Source organism: Macaca nemestrina, chromosome 17 (genome assembly GCF_043159975.1).
Source record: "Macaca nemestrina isolate mMacNem1 chromosome 17, mMacNem.hap1, whole genome shotgun sequence".
NCBI classification, from domain to species: domain Eukaryota; kingdom Metazoa; phylum Chordata; class Mammalia; order Primates; family Cercopithecidae; genus Macaca; species Macaca nemestrina.
The window spans coordinates 41,197,267-41,216,861 of NC_092141.1; the positions used below are offsets into that span (position 1 = coordinate 41,197,267).

Genomic DNA, 19,595 nt, shown 5'->3' on the forward strand with positions numbered 1-19,595 from the left:
AACCTATAGAATGGGAGAAAATTTTTGCAATCTGCTCATCTGACAAAGGGCTAATATCCAGAACCTATAAAGAACTCAAACAAACTTACAAGAAAAACACAAACAACTCCATCAAAAAGTGGGCGAAGGATATGAACAGACACTTCTCAAAAGAAGACATTTATGCAGCCAACAGACACATGAAAAAATGCTCATGACCACTGGCCATCAGAGAAATGCAAATCAAAACCACAATGATACACCATCTCACACCAGTTAGAATGGCAATCATTAAAATGTCAGGAAACAACAGCTGCTGGAGAGGGTGTGAAGAAATAGGAACATTTTTACACTGTTGGTGGGACTGTAAACTAATTCTACCATTGTGGAAGACAGTGTGGTGATTCCTCAAGGATCTAGAACTAGAAATACCATTTGACCCAGCCATCCCATTACTGGGTATATACCCAAAGGATTATATATCATGCTGCTATAAAGACACATGCACATGTATGTTTACTGCGGCACTATTCACAATAGCAAAGACTTGGAACCAACCCAAATGTCCATCAATGGTGGACTAGACTAAGAAAATGTGGCACATATACACCCATGGAATACTATGCAGCCATAAAAAGGATGAGTTCATGTCCTTTGTAGGGACATGGATGAAGCTGGAAACCATCATTCTCAGCAAAGTATTGTAAGGACGAAAAACCAAACACTGCATGTTCTCACTCATAGGTGGGAATTGAACAATGAGATCACTTGGATACAGGAAGGGGAACAACACACACCGGGGCCTGTCATGGGGTACGGGGAGGGGGGAGGGATAGCATTAGGAGATATACCTAATGTAAATGATGAGTTAATGGGTGCAGCACACCGACATGGCACATGTCTACATATGTAACAAGCCTGCATGTTGTGCACATGTTCCCTAGAACTTAAAGTAGAATAATAAAAAAAAAGAAATCTCGTTTCAACTTCTTTACACAAATGGTGGTATGGTACACACACCATTCTGTACCTTGCCCTTTTTTCCTATTTATTTGGAAAAGGTTTTATATCAATATAGATAGAATTCTCTTGTTCTTGTATTGGTAGCATTTACAATGAACAAAAGCATGTTAATGACTCTGAGAGGTACTGCAGTAAAGAAACCTGTTAGGGCCAGGTACAGTGGCTCACGCTTGTAATCCCAGCACTTTGGGGGGTGAGGGCGGGTGGACTGCTTGAGGCCAGGAGTTCGAGACCAGCCTGACCAACATGGCCACATCCCATCTCTACTAAAAACACAAATATTAGCTGGGCATGGTGGCACATGCCTGCATTTCCAGCTACTCAGGAGACTGAAGTACGAGAATTTCTTGAATACATGAAGCGGAGGTTGCAGTGAGCCGAGATTGCACCACTGCACTCCAGCCTGGGCAACACAGTAAGACTCTGTTTCAAAAAGGAAAAAAAAGAAACCCATTTGACTTCGTTAGCATATCCCAAATGTATTTGACTTTGGGTCTTCCTACCCCATGGTGGAATTTTTGATTTGTGGAATACAGCCTGGACTTGCTGGTATCAGGTGTTTCTGGATGGTGTCTCTTCTGACTGGTCTGTGCTTGAGCCATACTGGTTGTTACATATTCTTAATGTCACCTTTTGGAAGGTACAGGCATAACCTGGACATATTTTGGGTTCAGTTGCAGACCACCACAATAAAGTAAATACCACAATAAAGCAAGTCACACAAGTTTTGTGTTTTTTTGGTTTTCCAGTGCATATGAAAGTTGTTTACATTATACTGTAGTCTATTAAGTATGTAATAGCATCATGTCTAAATACTGCACATACTTTAATGAAAAACAATAAAGAAAGTGTGATTTAAAAAGAATATAAGCAAACTATAAGAGAGAAGATGGTTAATGTTCAGTTAAATCCAATGAGAGTGCTCCTTTAATTACGTGGATATTAAAGAAGAACAAAAAATGCTAAAAATATTCATGATCATCTGAGTCTCCAGTGAGCTGCAATCTTTTTGCTGTTGGAGGGTCTTGTCTTGATGTTGAGGGCTGCTTACTGATCAGCGTGGTGGTTGCTGATGGTCGGGGTGGCTGTGGCAATTTCTTTAAATAAGATAACCATGAAGTTTGCCACATTGATTGACTCTTGCTTTCATGAAAGGTTTCTCTATAGCATGCGATGCTGCTTGAAGGCATTTTACCCATAATAGGATGTCTTTCAAAATCGGAGTCAGTCTTCTCAAACCCTGTCACTGCTTTATCAATTAAGTTTATATAATATTTTAGATGCTTTGTCATCATTTCAACAATATTAACAGCATCTTCATCAGGTGTACATTCCATCTTAAGAAACCACTTTCTCTGCTCTTCCATAAGAAGCTACTCCTCATCCATTCAAGTTTTATCGTGAGATTGCAGCAATTCAGTGACATCTTCAGGCTCCACTTCCAATTCAAGTTATCTTGCTATTTCTACCACATCTGCAATAACTTCCTCCAATGAAGTCCTGAACCACTCAAAGTCATCCACGAGAGTTGGAATCAACATTTTCCAAACTTCTGTTAGTGTTGATATTTTGACCTCCTCCCATGAATCACAAATGTTCTTAGTGGCATCTAGAATGATGAATCTTTTCCAGAAGGTTTTCAGTTTACTTTGCCCAGATCCATCAGAGGAATCACTATTTATGGCAGCTGTGGCCTTATGAAATGTTTTCTTTCTTTCTTTTTTTTTTTTTGAGAAAGAGTCTAGAGTGCAGTGGTGTGATCTTGGCTCACTGCAACCTCCGCCTCCTAGATTCAAGCAATTCTCCTATCTCAGCATCCCCAGTAGCTGGGATTACAGGTGCGTGACACCATGCCCGGCTAATTTTTGTATTTTTAGTAGAGCTTGGGTTTCGCCATGTTGGCCAGGCTGGTCTCAAACTCCTGACCTCAGGTGATCAGCCCACCTTGGCCTCCAAAAGTGTTGGGAGTATAGGCATGAGCCACTGTGCCCGGCCATGAAATGTGTTTCTTAAATAATTAGGCTTGGAAGTTGAAATTACTTCTTTATCCATGGGCTGCACAATAGATGCTGTGTTTGAAGGCAAGGGAACAACATTAATCACCTTGTATATTTCCGTCAGTGCTCTTGGATAACTAGATGTATTGTCAATGAGTAGCAAAGGAATCTTTTTTTTCTGAGCAGCAGGTCTCAACAGTGGGCTTAAAATATTCAGCAAACGATGCTATAAACAGATGGGCTGTCATCCAGGCCTTGTGTTTCATTTATAGAGCACAGGCAGAGTAGATTTTGTGTAATTTTAAGGGCCCTGGGATTTTTGGAACAGTCTGTGAGCACTGGCTTCAACTTAAAGACACTAGCTGCATTAGCTCCTAACAAAAGAGTCAGCCTGTCCTTTGACCTTTTCCTCTCTAGCTATGAATGTCCTAGATGGCATCTTCTTCCAGCATAAGGCTATTTTGTCTGCATTGAAAATCTGTTGTTTCGTGTAGCCACCTTAATCACTTATCTTAGCTAGATCTTCTGAGTAACTTGCCACAGCTTCTCCATCATCACTTGCTGCTTCACCTTGCATTTTTATGTTATGGAGATGTCTTCTTTTCTTAATCCTCATGAACCAACCTCTGTTAGCTTCCACTTTTCTTCTGCAGCTTCCTCACCTCTCTCAGCCTTCAAAGAATTTAAGAAGAGTTTAGGGCCTTGCTCTGCATTAGGTTTTGGCTTAAGGGAATGTTGTGGCTGGTTTGATCTTTTATCCAGACCACTCAAACTTTCTCCATATCAGCAATAAGACTGTTTCACTTTCTTATTATTCATGTATTCACTGCAGTAGCACTTTTAATTTCCTTCAACAACTTTTCCTTTGCATTCACAACTGGGCTTTTGTGAATGCAAAGGAAAAGTTGTTGAAGGAAATTAAAGGGGCCCAGCTTTTGGCCTATCTCAGCTTTCAACCTGCCCTTCCCTCACTAAGCTTAATCACTTCTAGCTTTTTATTTTCCCTTTTTTTTTTTTTTTTTTTTTTTTTTTGAGACAGGGTCGTGTTCTGTCACCCAGGTTGGAGTGCAGTGGCACGATCATGGCTCACTGCAACCTTGAATTCAGCCTCCTAAGTAGCTGGGACTACAGGTGTGTGCCACCACACTTGATTTTTAAATTTTTTTGTAGAGATAGAGTCTCACTATGTTGCACAGACCTTGGTCTGGAACTCCTGGCCTCAAGCAATCCTCCCATTTTAACCTCCCAAAGTCCTGGGATTACAGGAATGAGCCATGATACCTGGCTCATTTCTAGTTTCTAAATTAAACTGAGAGATGCACAACTCTCCCATTCACTTAAACATTTAAAAGCCATTGTAGGGTTATTAACTGACCTAATTTCAATCTTATTGTATCTCAGGGTATAGGGGAGTCTGAGAAGAGGAAGAGGGACAAGGTCAGTGGAGCACTCAGAACACACACAACATTGATCAATTAAGTTTGTTGTCTTACATGGGTACAGTCTGTGATGCCCTGAAACGATTACAGTAATAACAAAGATCACTGATCAAAGACCATCATAGCACATAATAACAATATAAAGTTTTGAAATATTATGAGAATTATCAAAATTGCTGTGGCAATTTGTTAGCCCCTAACAAAAGAGTCAGCCTGTCCTTTGAAGCCAGGCATTGACCTTCTCTTCTCTAGCTATGAAAGTCCTAGATGGCATCTTCTTCCAGTGTCCAGAGACACAAAGTGAGCATATGCTGTTAGAAAAATGGTGCTAATAGACTTGTTCAATGTAGGGTTGCCACAAACTTTCAATTTATAAAAACCACAATATCTGTGAAGTGTAATAAGGCAAAGAACAATAAGACGAGGTATGCCTGTACTTTATTAAAGATTGTCTTCAATTGTTTAGCAAACATAAAATATGTGGGTGTGTACTTGGAGAGGCAGAAATAATGGGTCCAGACTGAATCAAGACTGCGGGAGGTGAAAGAGAGACTAATTTATACTTAGTTGGTTTTCGTTTCAAGATTCATGTGAAAGGAAATGCCAGGAAAGGTCTGGCTTCAGCTCATGGTGATGAGGAAAAATTTATTCCAGGAGAGGCTTTGTCTTTTTTTGTTTCCTTTTTAAACCATGGAACATTTCAAACATCAGTGTATTTTTCATCTAGAAGTTTGATTTGGGTCTTTTTCTTACATCTTCCATATCTCTAGTTAACTTATAAACATCTGACAACTAGTTATAATGACTTACAATGTCTGTATCTGCTAATTCTAGTATCTTTGTCTGTTCTCGGTTGGTTTCAAAGGGATGATTCTCCCCCTCATAATGGACTGTATTTTCCTATTTGCATGCCTGTAATCTTTGACTGGATGTCAGACATTGTGAATTTTCCCTGTTGGGGACGGATATTTTTGTATTTTTATAAATATACGTGAGCTTTGTTTCAGGACGTAACTAAGTTACTTGGAAGCAGTTTGATCCTTTTGGGTCTTGCTTTTAAGACTTACTAGGCAGTACCAGAGCAGCATTTATTCTAGGGCCAATTATTCCCTCCTACTGAGGCAAAACCCTTCTGAGTACTCTACCCAATTACCCTGTGAATGACGAAGTTCTTTAGTCTGCCTTGTTAGATCAGAAACTACCCCTGGCTCTTTGTGAGGCTGGGCACTGTTCCCTCTGGTCCTCTTAGCTGGTTCTTTCCTCAGCCTTGGGAAGTTTTGAGCCCTTTCCTCCCAACTGCTGACAAGAAAACATCTCAGAATGTACTTTAGGGAAATTATCTAGAAGATAAAGAATTGGTCTGAAGTTAATTCCCTCTCACCTTTGAATTTCCATAATTAACTCAGGGACAAATAAGATTATGTGCCACAACATTATGCTTATAAAATACAATGTGAATTTCAATGTCATGGCAATGATATGATACTTGACAATAAAGGAAAATAGCTAGAAAAAATCAAATTAACCTTTCTTCAAAAAGTCAATAGTAAGTTGATGACTATAACTCTAACCCAAAATTTCAAGCCTGATTTTCTGGGGGCTGAGAGGCAAGATTTTATCTCTCATTTCCACTTCACTCTTAATTCATAAGATAGAAACACCAAGAAATAAAAAACAAACAAACAAACAAACAAAAAAACCAAAAATATCCTAGCACCTTGAGTCTTCTCTTTACATTTATAAATTTTAAAGAAATTAAAAATCCTTACATACATTAAAGATAGAGGGCATATGCCTAGAAATGTACCTCAGCATGCATTTGCTAGCTAGGAAAAGAAAGCAACTGATGAAATCTACCTCCAGATTCACATATTTCTATCACCTGTAGAAGGCACTTAATAGATCAGAATTTGCTAAATAAGCACCCAGACAGAGATAAAATACTTCAATTTCCCAGGCAAAAACTCTTGCATCCATTAGTACTGGTATCCAAAGTAAGAGTAACAAATTAAAATTCCTTTAATTTTCCATACTTTGCTATAAATATTAGCAGGAAAATAAGCTTGCTTATTTGAGTTATAGACATTTATCGCAGAGATGCCTTCTTTATGTCTTTTCCTTACATTCTAAACTTATTTATTTTTTGAGACGGAGTCTCCTTCTGTCGCCCAGGCTGGAGTGCACTGGCGTGATCTCGGCTCACTGCAAGCTCCGCCTTCCGGGTTCACGCCATTCTCCTGCCTCAGTCTCCCGAGTAGCTGGGACTACAGGCACCCGCCACCACGTCCGGCTAATTTTTTGTATATCTAGTAGAGGCAGGGTTTCACCATGTTAGCCAGGGTGGTCTCGATCTCCTGACCTCGTGATCCACCCGCCACAGCCTCCCAAAGTGCTGGGATTACAGAGGTGAGCCACTGTGCCCAGCCACATTCTAAACTTTTTAAAAATTTTCTTAGCTTTATATTTATTTGGCAGATGGAAAGGAATTTGCAAAAGCCTATGCGTTTATTATTATTTTTGGTAATTACTTTCTTATTTTTCCCCCACAAATGACCATTAAGTATTATTTTACTTATAGCATCTAAAAGCATTTAATGATAGAAAATATTTAAAGATCCACTTTGATCTAGAATGCAAGGTATAATAACATAAAATAAATGGTCTGTGCAGCCCACCTCTAAAATGATGCTCTATACATTTATCAGCCAAAATGAACACAATAGAATTAGATATGTGGACATCTGATTCCAAATATGTGTTTGTTGAGAGAAAGAGAAGTCACATCTAAACTGAAAAAAAAAGAAAAACATACTAATAGGAATGCTTGATTAATTTTAGGAACTCAGGAAATGTCTTTTAGGAAGAAAAAGGAACTACACTTATATCATTTCTCAGTCACTGATTTTGATGAGTGGTCTTCTCCCAGCAGCAGGTGGGGTTGGGGAGGTGAAGGCAGCATGCCACAAAGAGAGCACTTGACTTTGGATAGACATACCCACCCAAACAATCCATGACCCCTTATGGGAAGAGAAATCCAACCTCTGAAACAACTCCAATAAATAACCAGACAAAATCACTCCCCTGCTTAAAATTATCCATTCACTGGTCCCCGTCACCCTCAAGACCTGCTCTCTGTTTATATTTATTATATCATTGTTCACCCCCCTGCCCCAGGTGTCATCAGGGCTTACTATGAACTTCTCAGGTTATGCCGTGTTCCATCATGACTCCACGTTTTTGCAGTGGTTACTGCCTCTCTCAGGAATTCTTGTAGTCTTCATGGACTTGCATGCCATCCCAAATCTGCCTTCTAATTTGCTTATGGTCATAGTGGACACTCAAACTGATTATACTTGGGGTAAATGAGAGGCTATGATGAGAAGAATATAAAGTAATTTGTCTGTCTTTTGAATTTAATTACATTTGGATCGGCAGTGGAAAAAAAAATCACCATTAGGGAAATCTCTCATTGATGGTTCAGCTGGAGGCTGGAAAAATAGAGGACCATCCCTAATCTTGAAAGTAAGCCGGGATGCTAATTTTACCTTCTGTGAAACAGATGATTGAAGTTGTCCTTATGGAGAAAAATAGCTCAATACATTAAAATTGGCACAAAACAAGCTCAGTGATGATTATGATTGAAGATTTCATAGATTTAAAATGTGTCTTAGTTACAAAAATCAAACTTTACCTCTTGAAATGATTCACCAGCACTCCAACAAGTTCTCCAATTCGACTCTCATGGGTTGGCTGTTTGCTGAAGAGGCAGACAATGAGGTCTTTGTTGTCTTTTGTATGGAACACTACAAGTTGGTCCTTTCCATTGGAGACACTCAGACCAGTCAACTGCAAAGAGAAAATGCATGGAAAACTATTAGGATCATTCTCAAAAGAATGAATTAAAAAATACATTTTGGAGCTGGGCACAGTGGCATGTGCTTGTAGTCCCAGCTACTTGAGAGGCTGAAACAGAAGGATCATTTGAGCCCTGGAGTTTGAATCCACCCTGGGCAACGTAACAAGACACCATGCCTAAAAACAACAAAAAACACCATATATTTTCTAAGGGTTTTGCTCAGTGACCCTCCTGACTTTAATTTTTATCAGTTTCATGGAACAAGCAGATGGAAGGAAATAATAAAGATAAGAGCAGAAATGAATAAAATTTGAAATAGAAAAACAATAAAGAAAAATTAATGAAACAGAGATGGTTCTTTCAGAAGATCAATAAAATTGATAAACCTCTAGCCCAAAACAAAAAAAGAAGGAAGACCTTATTATCAATATCAGGAACAGAAGATGGGCCATCTCTACAGACCACACAGACATTAAAAGGATAATATTAAAATATTTGGACCAACTCTGTACAAAAACTTATTCAACAATTTAGTTAAAACCAAATAATTCCGACAGGGTGCGGTGGCTCACAGTAATCCTAACACTTTGGGAGGCCAAGGCGGGCAGACTGCCTGAGCTCAGGAGTTTGAGACCAGCCTGGGCAACATGGTGAAACTCCATCTCTACTAAAACACACACATACACACACAAATTAGCCGGGCGTGGTGGCATGTGCCTGTAGTCCCAGCTACTCGAGAGGCTGAGGCAGGAGAATTGCTTGAACCCAGGAGGCAGAGGTTGCCGTGAGCTGCGACCATGTCACTGCACTCCAGCCTAGCGACAGAGTGAGACTCCGTCTCAAAAACAACAACAAATAATTATTCTAGAGCCACAAAATAGTAAAACTCTCCAAGAAGAAATAACTTGAATAATTCTATATCTGTTGAAGAAATTAGATTTATATTTAAAAACATTTTGAAAAAGAAAATTCTAGTCCCAGATGATTTCACTAGTGAATTCCACCAAACATTTAAAGAAGAAATAATACCAATTCACCATATTTCTTCTAGAACATAGAAGAGAAGGGAATACTTCCTAACTCATTTTGAAGGTGGCATTATTCTGATATCAAAAATAAACACAACAGTACAAGAAAACTACAAACTGATATCCTTTATCAACATGTATGTAAAAACGGATGCCAACAAAATATTAGCAAATTAAATCCAACAATATATAAAAACTATAATACAGTATGACCAAATGGAGTTTAAGAAATGCAAGGTTAGTTCAGTATTCAAAAATTAATCAAGGTAATGACAGAATAAAATGACAGGATAAAAAAGAAAATCCACATGATTGTATCAAGTGACACAGAAAAAGTACTTGACAAAATTCAACATCCATCCATGATAAAAATTTCTCAGCAAACCAGGATTATAAGGGAACTTAACCTGATAAAATGACATATACAACATGCCACAGCTAACATCATACTTGGTGGAGAAGCACTGAATGTTTTCCCTTAAGATTGGGAGCAATGAAAGGATTTCCACTGTCACTGCGGCTATGCAACATCATACTGGAAGCCCTAGCCAGTGCAGCAAGGCAGGTTAAAGAAATTAAAAAGCGGCTGGGCGCGGTGGCTCACGCCTGTAATCCCAGCACTTTGGGAGGCTGAGGTGGGTGGATCACTTGAGGTCAGGAGTTTGAGACCAGCCTGACCAATATGGTGAAACCCTGTCTCTACTAAAAATACAAAAATTAGCCAGGCATAGTGGCCGGGTGCCTGTAATCCCAGCTACTCAGGAGGCTGAGGCAGGAGAATCGCTTGAACCTGGGAGGCGGAGGTTGCAGTGAGTTGACATCATGTCACTGCACGTCAGCCTGGGTGACAGAGCGAGACTCTGTCTCAAAGAAAAAAAAAATTAAAAAGCATACAGATTGAAAAGGAAGAAACATATGTCTCTATTTTGAGATTACATGATCGTGTACTTAGAAAATGCCAAGGATCCACAAAATAGCTCCCAGAACTAATAAGTGCATTTAGTAAGGTCAAAGGATACAAGGCTGACATACAAAAATATTTCTGTATTAGCAATGAAAACTTTGCAACAAAACTTTAAAAACAAAACCATCTATAACAACTGCAAAAACAAAAATACTTAGATATAAATATAACAAAACATCTATCTGTAGGACCTACATGTTGAAAACTACAAAATGTTGAACAAGTTAAATTAAAACACTGATGAAAGGAATAAAAGAAAACCTAAATAAATGAAGGGAAATAATATCCTCAGGGACTAGAAAACACAAATTCTTAAGATACCAATTTTTCCCATATTGATCTATAGATTTAATGAAATCCCAACCAAAATCCCAGAAAGATTTTTTGTAGATATCAACAAGCAGATTCTAAAATGTGTTTGGAAAAGCAAAAGAACTAGAATAGCCATAACAGTCTTGCAAATGAAGAATAAAGTTGGAGGGCTCACAGACGCTGATTTTAATACTTAGTATAAAGCTATGTTAATCAAGACAATAATTTAGAAAGGTAAAAAAAACATAGATCAGAAACAGACTCACATGAATATGGCCAATAATTTTTTCACAAGGGTGCAAAGACAATTCAATGAAGAAAGGATAATGTTGGCATCTGGATAACTTGGAACATTTGGACATTCCCATACAAACAGAAATAAAAGTCTACCTAAATCTCACATCTCGTAAACAATTCAGAGTGGACTATAGATCTAAATGCAAAATGTAAAACTAGAAAACTTTTAGGAGAAAACAGAAGAAAATCTTTGTGACCTTGCGTTGGCAAAGATTTCTTAGAAATGATACCAAAACAATCCCATAAAGCAAAAAAATTGATAAACTGAACTTCATCAAATTTAAAACTTTTATTCTAAGGAAGACACTGGTGGGAGAGTGAAAAGACTAGCCACAGACTGGTAGAAAATATCTGCAAAGATATATCTGATAAAAGATTTGTATTTAGAATCTATAAAGAGCGCTTAAAACTTAAGACAGTAAACAACTCAATAAAAAATGATGGATAAAAGATTTGAAATCATTTCACCAAAGTAGGCATAGGACTGAATAAGTACATGAAAGGGTGCTCAACATCAGTAGCCATTAGGGAAATGCAAACTAAAACTGCAATGGGAACCATTGCAAACCCATCAGAATGGTTAAAATAACAAAACAGACTACAACAACAAAAAAGTGATAATACTAAATGCTGGTGAGGACACAGAACAAGTGGGACTCACATGCATTATTAGTGAAAATGTAAAATGGTACAGCCACTGTGGAAACAGTGGTTGTTAACTCAAAAAAAATTAAATGGAAAATTATCATATGAGCCAGCAATCTTACTCCTAGGCACGTATCCAAGAGAAATAAAAACTTAGCTTCACATGAAAATTTATACATGAATGTTTATAGCAGCTCTATTAATCGATAAAAGCTGGAAAAGACCCAAATATCCAGCAGTGTGTGCACGGATAAACAAACTGTGGCACATCTAAATAACGGAATGCTACTCAGCAATGAACAAACTAATGATACAAAGTACTGACAGGTGACAACGCAGATAAATCTCACAGGCATTATGGTTGAATGAAAGCAGCCAGTCTCGAAAGGTTACAGCCTGCGTGACTCCATTTATATGATATTCTCTAGAAGATAAAAGGATAAGGATGGACAACAGATCAGTAGTTGCCAGGGTCTGGGGTTAAGAGGAGTCCAATACAAGGGAGTTTTTTGGGGTATGGAACTACTCTGTATCCTGACTGTGGCAGTGGTTACACAAATTTATGCCCATACTAAGACTCAAGAGACCTGTACACCACCATCCATGCAAGTAAATTATATTCATTGCCTATAAATTTAAAAAATTCCACACCCTGGCTGATTTGATCTCTAGATATTCTACTTTGGTCAATAAAGCAGAAGCCAGAGTGATTTCCTCATTCTGTGGTCTGTTCTCTTATTGCATAAAGTACCGAAGTGCCATCACCTGGCTACCACAGGCGCTATCAGCCAGGCAGCCTGGGGTAGGGACAGACGTGGGGGAGATGCTGAGAATGTGATCCCTGTTCTTGGGGGATTCGCAATCCAGTTGGATCAGAGGAAGAGATAAGTAACAAATAACTGAAGAAAAACACCTTAACAGTTTACAGATTTGGAACGCCACTTGGTTCCATGCCTATATGTTTTACAGACAGAAATTGAGACTGAAGGAGTTCAGACTGTCTGTAGGCCCGGGAACTAGAACTCAGACCTGCAGACTGACGGGGACTCATGTTCTTTCCATCACACCAGGTTTTTCAAGTATCATGTATAAATGAACACAGGTTCTATAAATAAGTATTCCCATGAATACATTTTCACAGAAGGTGAGTTCTTGGGTTGATTTTAAAGAATGCCAGGGTCAGTGCTTAAAGGAGAGAAGGGAAAATATTAAAGAAATTGGAAATCATTCACCAACCAATGCGGATCATGGGCTTTTCTGAGGCCATTGGTAAGAGAATATAGCAATCTCTCTGCCACTTAGATGTACTGGATCCAGATGATTTTTATATGATTAAATTAAAAATATCATTTTCATTTTAAAAAAAATCTTATGTCTATCATGCTTCACTCTCATTTGATTATTTTATATGTGAAATTCAAAGTTGCATTGATGTAGCACTTCACAGGAGAGCTTGATTAAAGCCTAATGAAATGAGAATGGTAACAGCAGTAACTCTGCCAGTATATCCCAGGAGGATTAGCTGCGGGGGTTCCGGGAAAAGAGACAGATTCGGCAAAGAATGCTGAAACCACAGGGACAGAGGATCCCTTCCTAGGTGCTGCCTGGACCAGAGGACAGGAGCCAATGACTCTGCTCTCGGCCACCACCCCTTCTTAGCGGGTGGGCTTCTCTCCCTCCCCTTCCCTCTCCCTCACTGTCTGGGTGGCTTTATCTGCTGTGGGTGGGAATTCTTCATGTGTATGCCCAGGCCTAGTGGTGTGTCACAATCTCAGAAGAAATGAGGGAAAACAGCACTTAACTTGCTCTGCTACACAAATAATGAAAGATTAAGTCCCTATTGTCGCCAAGGCAGGATAAACAGCACCCAGAATGCCCCCTTTAGATCTGGGAGAAAGGATGGTAAGTGGGGATTAGTGTACTAAGGATGACCTGGGTGTTAATCCCAATTCAGCCATGTGATCTTGAGTGACTCATTTAATTTACTGGGGCATCTGTCCCCTTTTCTGCAAAATAAGGATAACATCAGGTGCCCTGTCTACCTTGCAGGGTTGTGGTAAGGATCAAACAGTAGCAACTCTGGAGTACAAAAAGTAAATAAGCAAAAAAACCCTCCGTCTTCAAGTGTCTTACACTCTAAGTGAAAATATGTCAGCAAAACTTTACACTGAAAATATAATTTTAAAACCTTACAACACCACGGAAATGGAAGGTATTGTGTGAAACACCTCAGCTGGGGACGGGGTCACTACCTCATTGCCTTTGGGCAGCCATAACACATAGATGCGTTTCTCCGAACAAAAGGGAAACTCCTTATCGAGGCTCCCCCTGCCCCCGTTGCTTCCTTATTTCTCCTAATCTATGAGATTTCTATGCTGTGATAATTCTAAGCCTTCCCCTTCTTTGGACTTGAAGGTTTGAACAGGGCAAACGGAGCCTCTGATTGCAACCCATTTCAATTCTCCCAGCCTCTCCTTACTAAGAAGGACCAAACAGTGAATACAACTAGATAGGTAAAGAGCTGAGCAGTTCTGGAAGAGGAGGCCGGCCTGAGAAGTCAGAGCAGATGTCCTCTCCTCCTCTGCAATGGAATGAGCACAGGAGAGCAGAGCTCACCATACAAGAAAATATCTAATCCAAATTCTCATTTACAAACTAAGCGCAAACAGACCGATATTAGAAAGAGAAATAATTCCAAAAGACAAATATGATAAACTACAGTAACTGAATAGATACTGCAGAAAATTAAAGAATAATAGAAGAAAACGTCCCAGTCTTTAGATAGAAAGGAACCACAGGTACCAGCCAAACTTAAGAGGATCTTCTGGCTGTGTAGCCCAGAGAAGTTTTAGACCTGTAGAATAAAGGAAAAAAATCTTCAAGTATCTAGGCATACAAAAATAAGTTATCTCTATAGGAAAATAAAATTCAGGCTTATATCCTTTTTTAAAAAAGAAAACTTGGCTGGGTGTGGTGGCTCACGCCTGTAATTCCAACACTTTGGGAGGCCAAGATGGGAGGATCACTTGAGGTCAGGAGTTTGAGACTGGCCTGGCCAACAGGGTGAAACCCCGCCTCTACTAAAAATACAAAATTTAGCTGGTCATGGTGGAGAGTGCCTATAGTCCCAGCTAATCAGGAGGCTGGGGCAGGCAAATCGCTTGAATCTGGGAGGCAGAGGTTGCAGTGAGCTGAGATTGTGTCATTGCACTCCAGCCTGGACACTGAAGCGAGACTCCGTCTCAAAAACAAAAAGAAAACTCATATTACTTTTGCCACAATTCACAGGAGGAGATAAGTAAATCCATTTTATTCTTGATATCAATTAGGAAAGATAAGTTCAAATATTTAACAGTAATCATTAAGATGAAAAAGGACGTGTAAGGTTCTAACCATTAGTAAAAAGAGAATAAATAAAACTTGACCAATGCAGCAACAGAAAAAAGAATGAAATAGCGTGGGAGCATAAAAAATAGAAAGCATTTAAATAACATGATTGGATTTAAGAAAAGTTTTTTCGCCAGTTGCTGTAAGAAATGTGAACAGGATACAACTCCTTTATTGGAGGGCGAGGGGTTATATGGATTTAAGTAAAAAACAAAATTTAACTATACCCTGTTTATAAAATTAATTAAGATAAAAGCAGAAGTTTATGAATGAGAACAACATACATAATAAATTAAAGAGCTGGTTCTTTGAACAGACCAAACCCTTGGCAGAGTTTCACCAAGGAAAAAACAAGCAAAACCACAAATATTTAACATTAGGAATGAGAAATGGATTTAAGAAAGGGTGTGTTGACTTTTGAAATTATAAGAGGCCGGAGCAGTTGCTCAAGCCTCTAATCCCAGCACTCTGGGAGGCTGAGACAGGAGGATCACTTGAGGCCGGGAGTTCATGACCAGCCTGGGCAACATAGCAAAATCCTGGCTAAAAAAAAATTAGCTGGATGTGGTGGTGTGTGCCTGTAGCCCCAGCTACTCAGGAGGCTGAGGCAGGAGGATTGCTTGAGCCCAGGAGTTTGAGGTTACAGTGAGCTGATCACATCACTGCATTCCAGGCTGGGTGAAAGAGTGAGACCCGTCAAAAAAAAAAAAAAAAAAAAAAGAAGAAGAAGAAAGAAGAAGAAGAAATTACAAGAGAAAAAACTTTGGAATTGTAATTTCATATTAATGAAATGCATAATTTTTTTTAAGATGGGGTCTAGCTGTATTGCCCAGGCTGGAGGGCAGTGGCACGATCTCGGCTCACTGCAGCCTCTATCTCCCAGGCTCAAGCAGTCTTCCCACCCAGCCTCCCATGTAGCTGGGACCACAGGTGCATGTCACCACGCCTGGCTAGTTTTTGTATTTTTAGTAGAGACAGGGTTTTGTTGTGTTGCCCAGGCTGTCATGAATTCCTGAGCTCAAGCGATCCTCCCGCCTCAGCCTCCTGTAATACCACCAGTTTATGACAGGTATAATAAACCTGTTTTTAATTTTATTTTAAATTTTAATTTAATTACTGGTGTAACAAACACCAGTTTATTACAGGTGTAAGCCACTGCATCAGGCCTGAAATGCATGATTTTATAGGAAAATATAAATTAGTAAAATTGACTTAAAGAAAGATAAAACAATTAATTTCTATTTATAACTAGCAAAAAGTTTTTTTTATATTATCAGAAAAACACTCTCCTACTTCTTACTAGGCACAGGTTATGTTATAGGCCCAGGTAATTTCTATCATACTTAAACGCTCTACAATATGGAAAAAGATAGAAACCATACTGACTCATTTTATTTATCCTGCTAACATAACCTGCTGAATCTCTCTCACACACAAAAACACACCCAGAAATCAATGTAACTTACAAATAGATGCAAAATCCAAAATAATTAACAAACTGGATACAACAAGATAAATACCATGACCATGAGAGAGAGTATATTCACAAGTGTAAGGGGTGGTTCACTGTAAGAAATACCTCAACATAGGCCGGGCGCAGTGGCTCACGCCTGCAATCCCAGCACTTTTGGAGGCCAAGGCAGGCAGATCATGAGGTCAGGAGATCTAGATCATCCTGGCCAACATGGTGAAACTCCGTCTCTACTAAAAATACAAAAATTAGCTGGGCGTGGTGGTGTGTGCCTGTAATCCCAGCTACTCGGGAGGCTGGGGCAGGAGAATCGCATGAACCAGGAAGGTGGAGGTTGCAGTGAGCCGAGATAGCGCCACTGCACTCCAGCCTGGGCGACAGAGCAAGACTCCATCTCAAAAAAAAAAAAAAAAAAAAAAAAAAAAAGAAAGAAAGAAATACCTCAGTTTATTAATAGGTCACATTTATGTGTTATCTGTGTGCTTGTCCAACTGGAATGATCTCCTTGGGGTCAGGCTCGGTGGCTTTCACTTTTTTGAGCCAAGTATGAAGTTTTGTATTTGTATTGTTTTTATTTTACAGTATACCATGGTATATAAAACAGTACTTCATTTTATAGTAAGACGGTAAACACTCAAATGTATTTACTGCTATTTCATCACTATAATAATCAGTTTTATTTATTTATTTATTTATTTTTTACTATGGAGCATCTTTGTTCCAAACTTCCTCCCAGTAGCAGCTGCTCCACAATCTTCTCTCCTGGAGAATCTCTCCTCTTCTTTGGTTACTGCTCTCTACATACACCTCTAAAAGACTTCATTCTTGGTATTCCCTCCACCTCCCTGCCCTTCCACACCCCTGCCCCCGACACCCCATCCAAAGCTATGCCTGACACACGAAGAACTTTCATGAAATTGTAGCGGTCACTTCATTTCTTCAGGTGTTTGCTTGTATTTTGACATAGACACTTGGCTTTTCGGATGTCCTATTCAACTTCTGTTCTCTGATTAGACTGCAGAGATAATGTTTATGCTCTTTTGATCTCAATTAACAAATTTATTTGGCTGCTCTTTGATGGAGAACATTCTGTTCATTCTGTTTTCCATTCAGAAACTTGGAAGACAGTTTGCTCTGGCTTTTTGCAGGACACCTGATGACTTTCTTTTCACCTTTCTCTGTTCTGTTCATCTGTCTCTCCTAATCTCCCTCCTTCTCCCTTCCCAGTCCCCCACCTCTTGTTCCCTCCTTACTCCTCAATTAGCTATAACTTAGGAAGCTCAGCTGTGTGGGCTCATGATGGAAATAATGGAAGCTGTGGCATAACTAAGAGTTTATCCCTTTATAAGCAAGTATCTCTTGAAAGCAACAAATTGCTTGAGCCAAGAGCCCTCATGCAAGCAGGCTGATGGTCTTAAGATGCCATGCCGTGAGGCAGCCAAACCTCTCAGAGGAGTCGTGTGCAGGTGCTCTGGTCACAGTCCTGGGGCCAGACAAGTGAGTGTATGAGGGCTCCAGTGATTCCGACTCTCACTTATCAAGTAACCCCCAACTTTGAATCTTCCTAACGGAGGCCCTAGACATTGTGGAGCAGAGGCATGCTGGCCTCACAGCGCTTCTTTCAAATTCTTTACCAACAGAATCCAAGAACATAATAAAGTAGCGGTCGTTTCATTCCACTAAGTCTGGGATGGATTGTTATACAGCAATAGTAATTGGAATAAAAATTTGTAACAGGAGTGGGGTGCTCCTGTAACATAATCCCAAATAGTTGGCACTGGCTTTGGGAAGTGGGTGGAAGCTGGAAAGGTCCTCAGAGACTGCTGGGGGAATCATGGCAGGCCTTTAAGAGGGGTCAGTGAGGGCCTGAGGAAAACAGGGAAAAGATTACTCCCAGCCAGAGGAAAGGGGAGAAAAGGGACCTTGGTCGTTAAACAGGAGAAAATTTGACAACCCTGTTGCCTATGGGAAGGCAGAAAACAGAAAAAGTACCCAACAAATGTGATGATCTAGATAAGGAGATTTCTAGACAGAATACTGAAAGTGCCATCTGGCTTCTTCTTGCTGTCTATGAAAAAAACGTGAGAGGAGAGAGAGGACCTTAATAAAGAACTGTTCTGCTCTCATGTAAAAATCAGAGGAAATATAAAGAAGCCTGCAATTGCTGGGCTTGAAAATAAAACTGTTTCTTATTCCCAGCTTCTCCAGATGGCAGATGATTCTCAAATTAAGAAATGGTTTCAGGGCAATGGATCGAATCCAGAGTGGGATTGTAAAATCCTTTGTTAAAACCTTAGAAAGATCTAAGGCATTCATAGTATCTTCCAGACAGCTAAATGAGGCTCTAAAGATCTTTAGGGCATGCCTTACAAATTCTATCTTTTAAACAACAGGGCTCCTGAATCTTAAGGGTCTTGTCCCACAATAGCTCATGAGGAGCCCAAGATATGGGAGAGTTTATTTTGCAGAGATTTGTGGGTGTGATTTTGTCCAATGGAGTGGTTATAAATTGATACACAGTAAATCCACCAAAATTTCAAAGGACTGGACTGAAAGCAACATAGGCATGGCAAAATGCAAAGAGGCTCTGCACCCAGCCCCCAACCTTTTGTGGACAGGAAGCAGCTAAGAAAGCTACTTAGTTGCAAACACAGAAGGTCAGTGAGTGTTTTGTGACCCCCATTCCCCTCCTCTTTGAATAGAAGTGTCGGTGGAAGGTATCCCATCCCTAGATCATCATTGCTGATGGGTGCGGGACAGATTACTTTTCCTTTCAGTTGGTCTTCAGATTGCAGGAACTCTACTTAAGGAATGGCGCCTGGATTGAATTAGATGAAATCCTGGCCCTTGACCTTAAACCTGGTATTACAAGGAGATGAGACTTCTGGGACATCTTGCGAGTGGGTAAACACATTCTATTTTATTTTACTTCATTTTTTTGAGTCGGGGTCTCACTCTGTTGCCCAGGCTGGAGTGTGGTGGTGCAATGATGGCTCAGACCTTGGGCTCCTGGGCTCAAGCAATCCTCTGCCTCAGCCTCCCAAGCAGCTGGGACTACAGGCATGTGCCACCACATCCAACTAATTAAAAACACTTTTTTTTTTTTTTTTTTTGGTAGAAATGAGGTCTTCCTGTGTTGCCCAGACTGGTCTTGAACTCCAGGCCTCAAGTGGTCCTCCCGCCTTGAGTGGTAAGTG

General features: G+C 39.7%; 1 protein-coding gene across 5 annotated transcripts in view; it reads right to left on the reverse strand.

Moving 5' to 3' along the window:
• Positions 1–19,595, reverse strand: part of LOC105485184 (myosin ID) — a 378,692-nt gene that overhangs the window by 109,700 nt on the left and 249,397 nt on the right. For all 5 annotated transcript variants that reach the window (XM_011747397.2, XM_071082693.1, XM_011747396.3 and 2 more), the window contains one exon: positions 8,130–8,284. In XM_011747397.2, the coding sequence (XP_011745699.2) occupies positions 8,130–8,284 (155 nt within the window). The remainder of the gene's footprint in view (positions 1–8,129; positions 8,285–19,595) is intronic.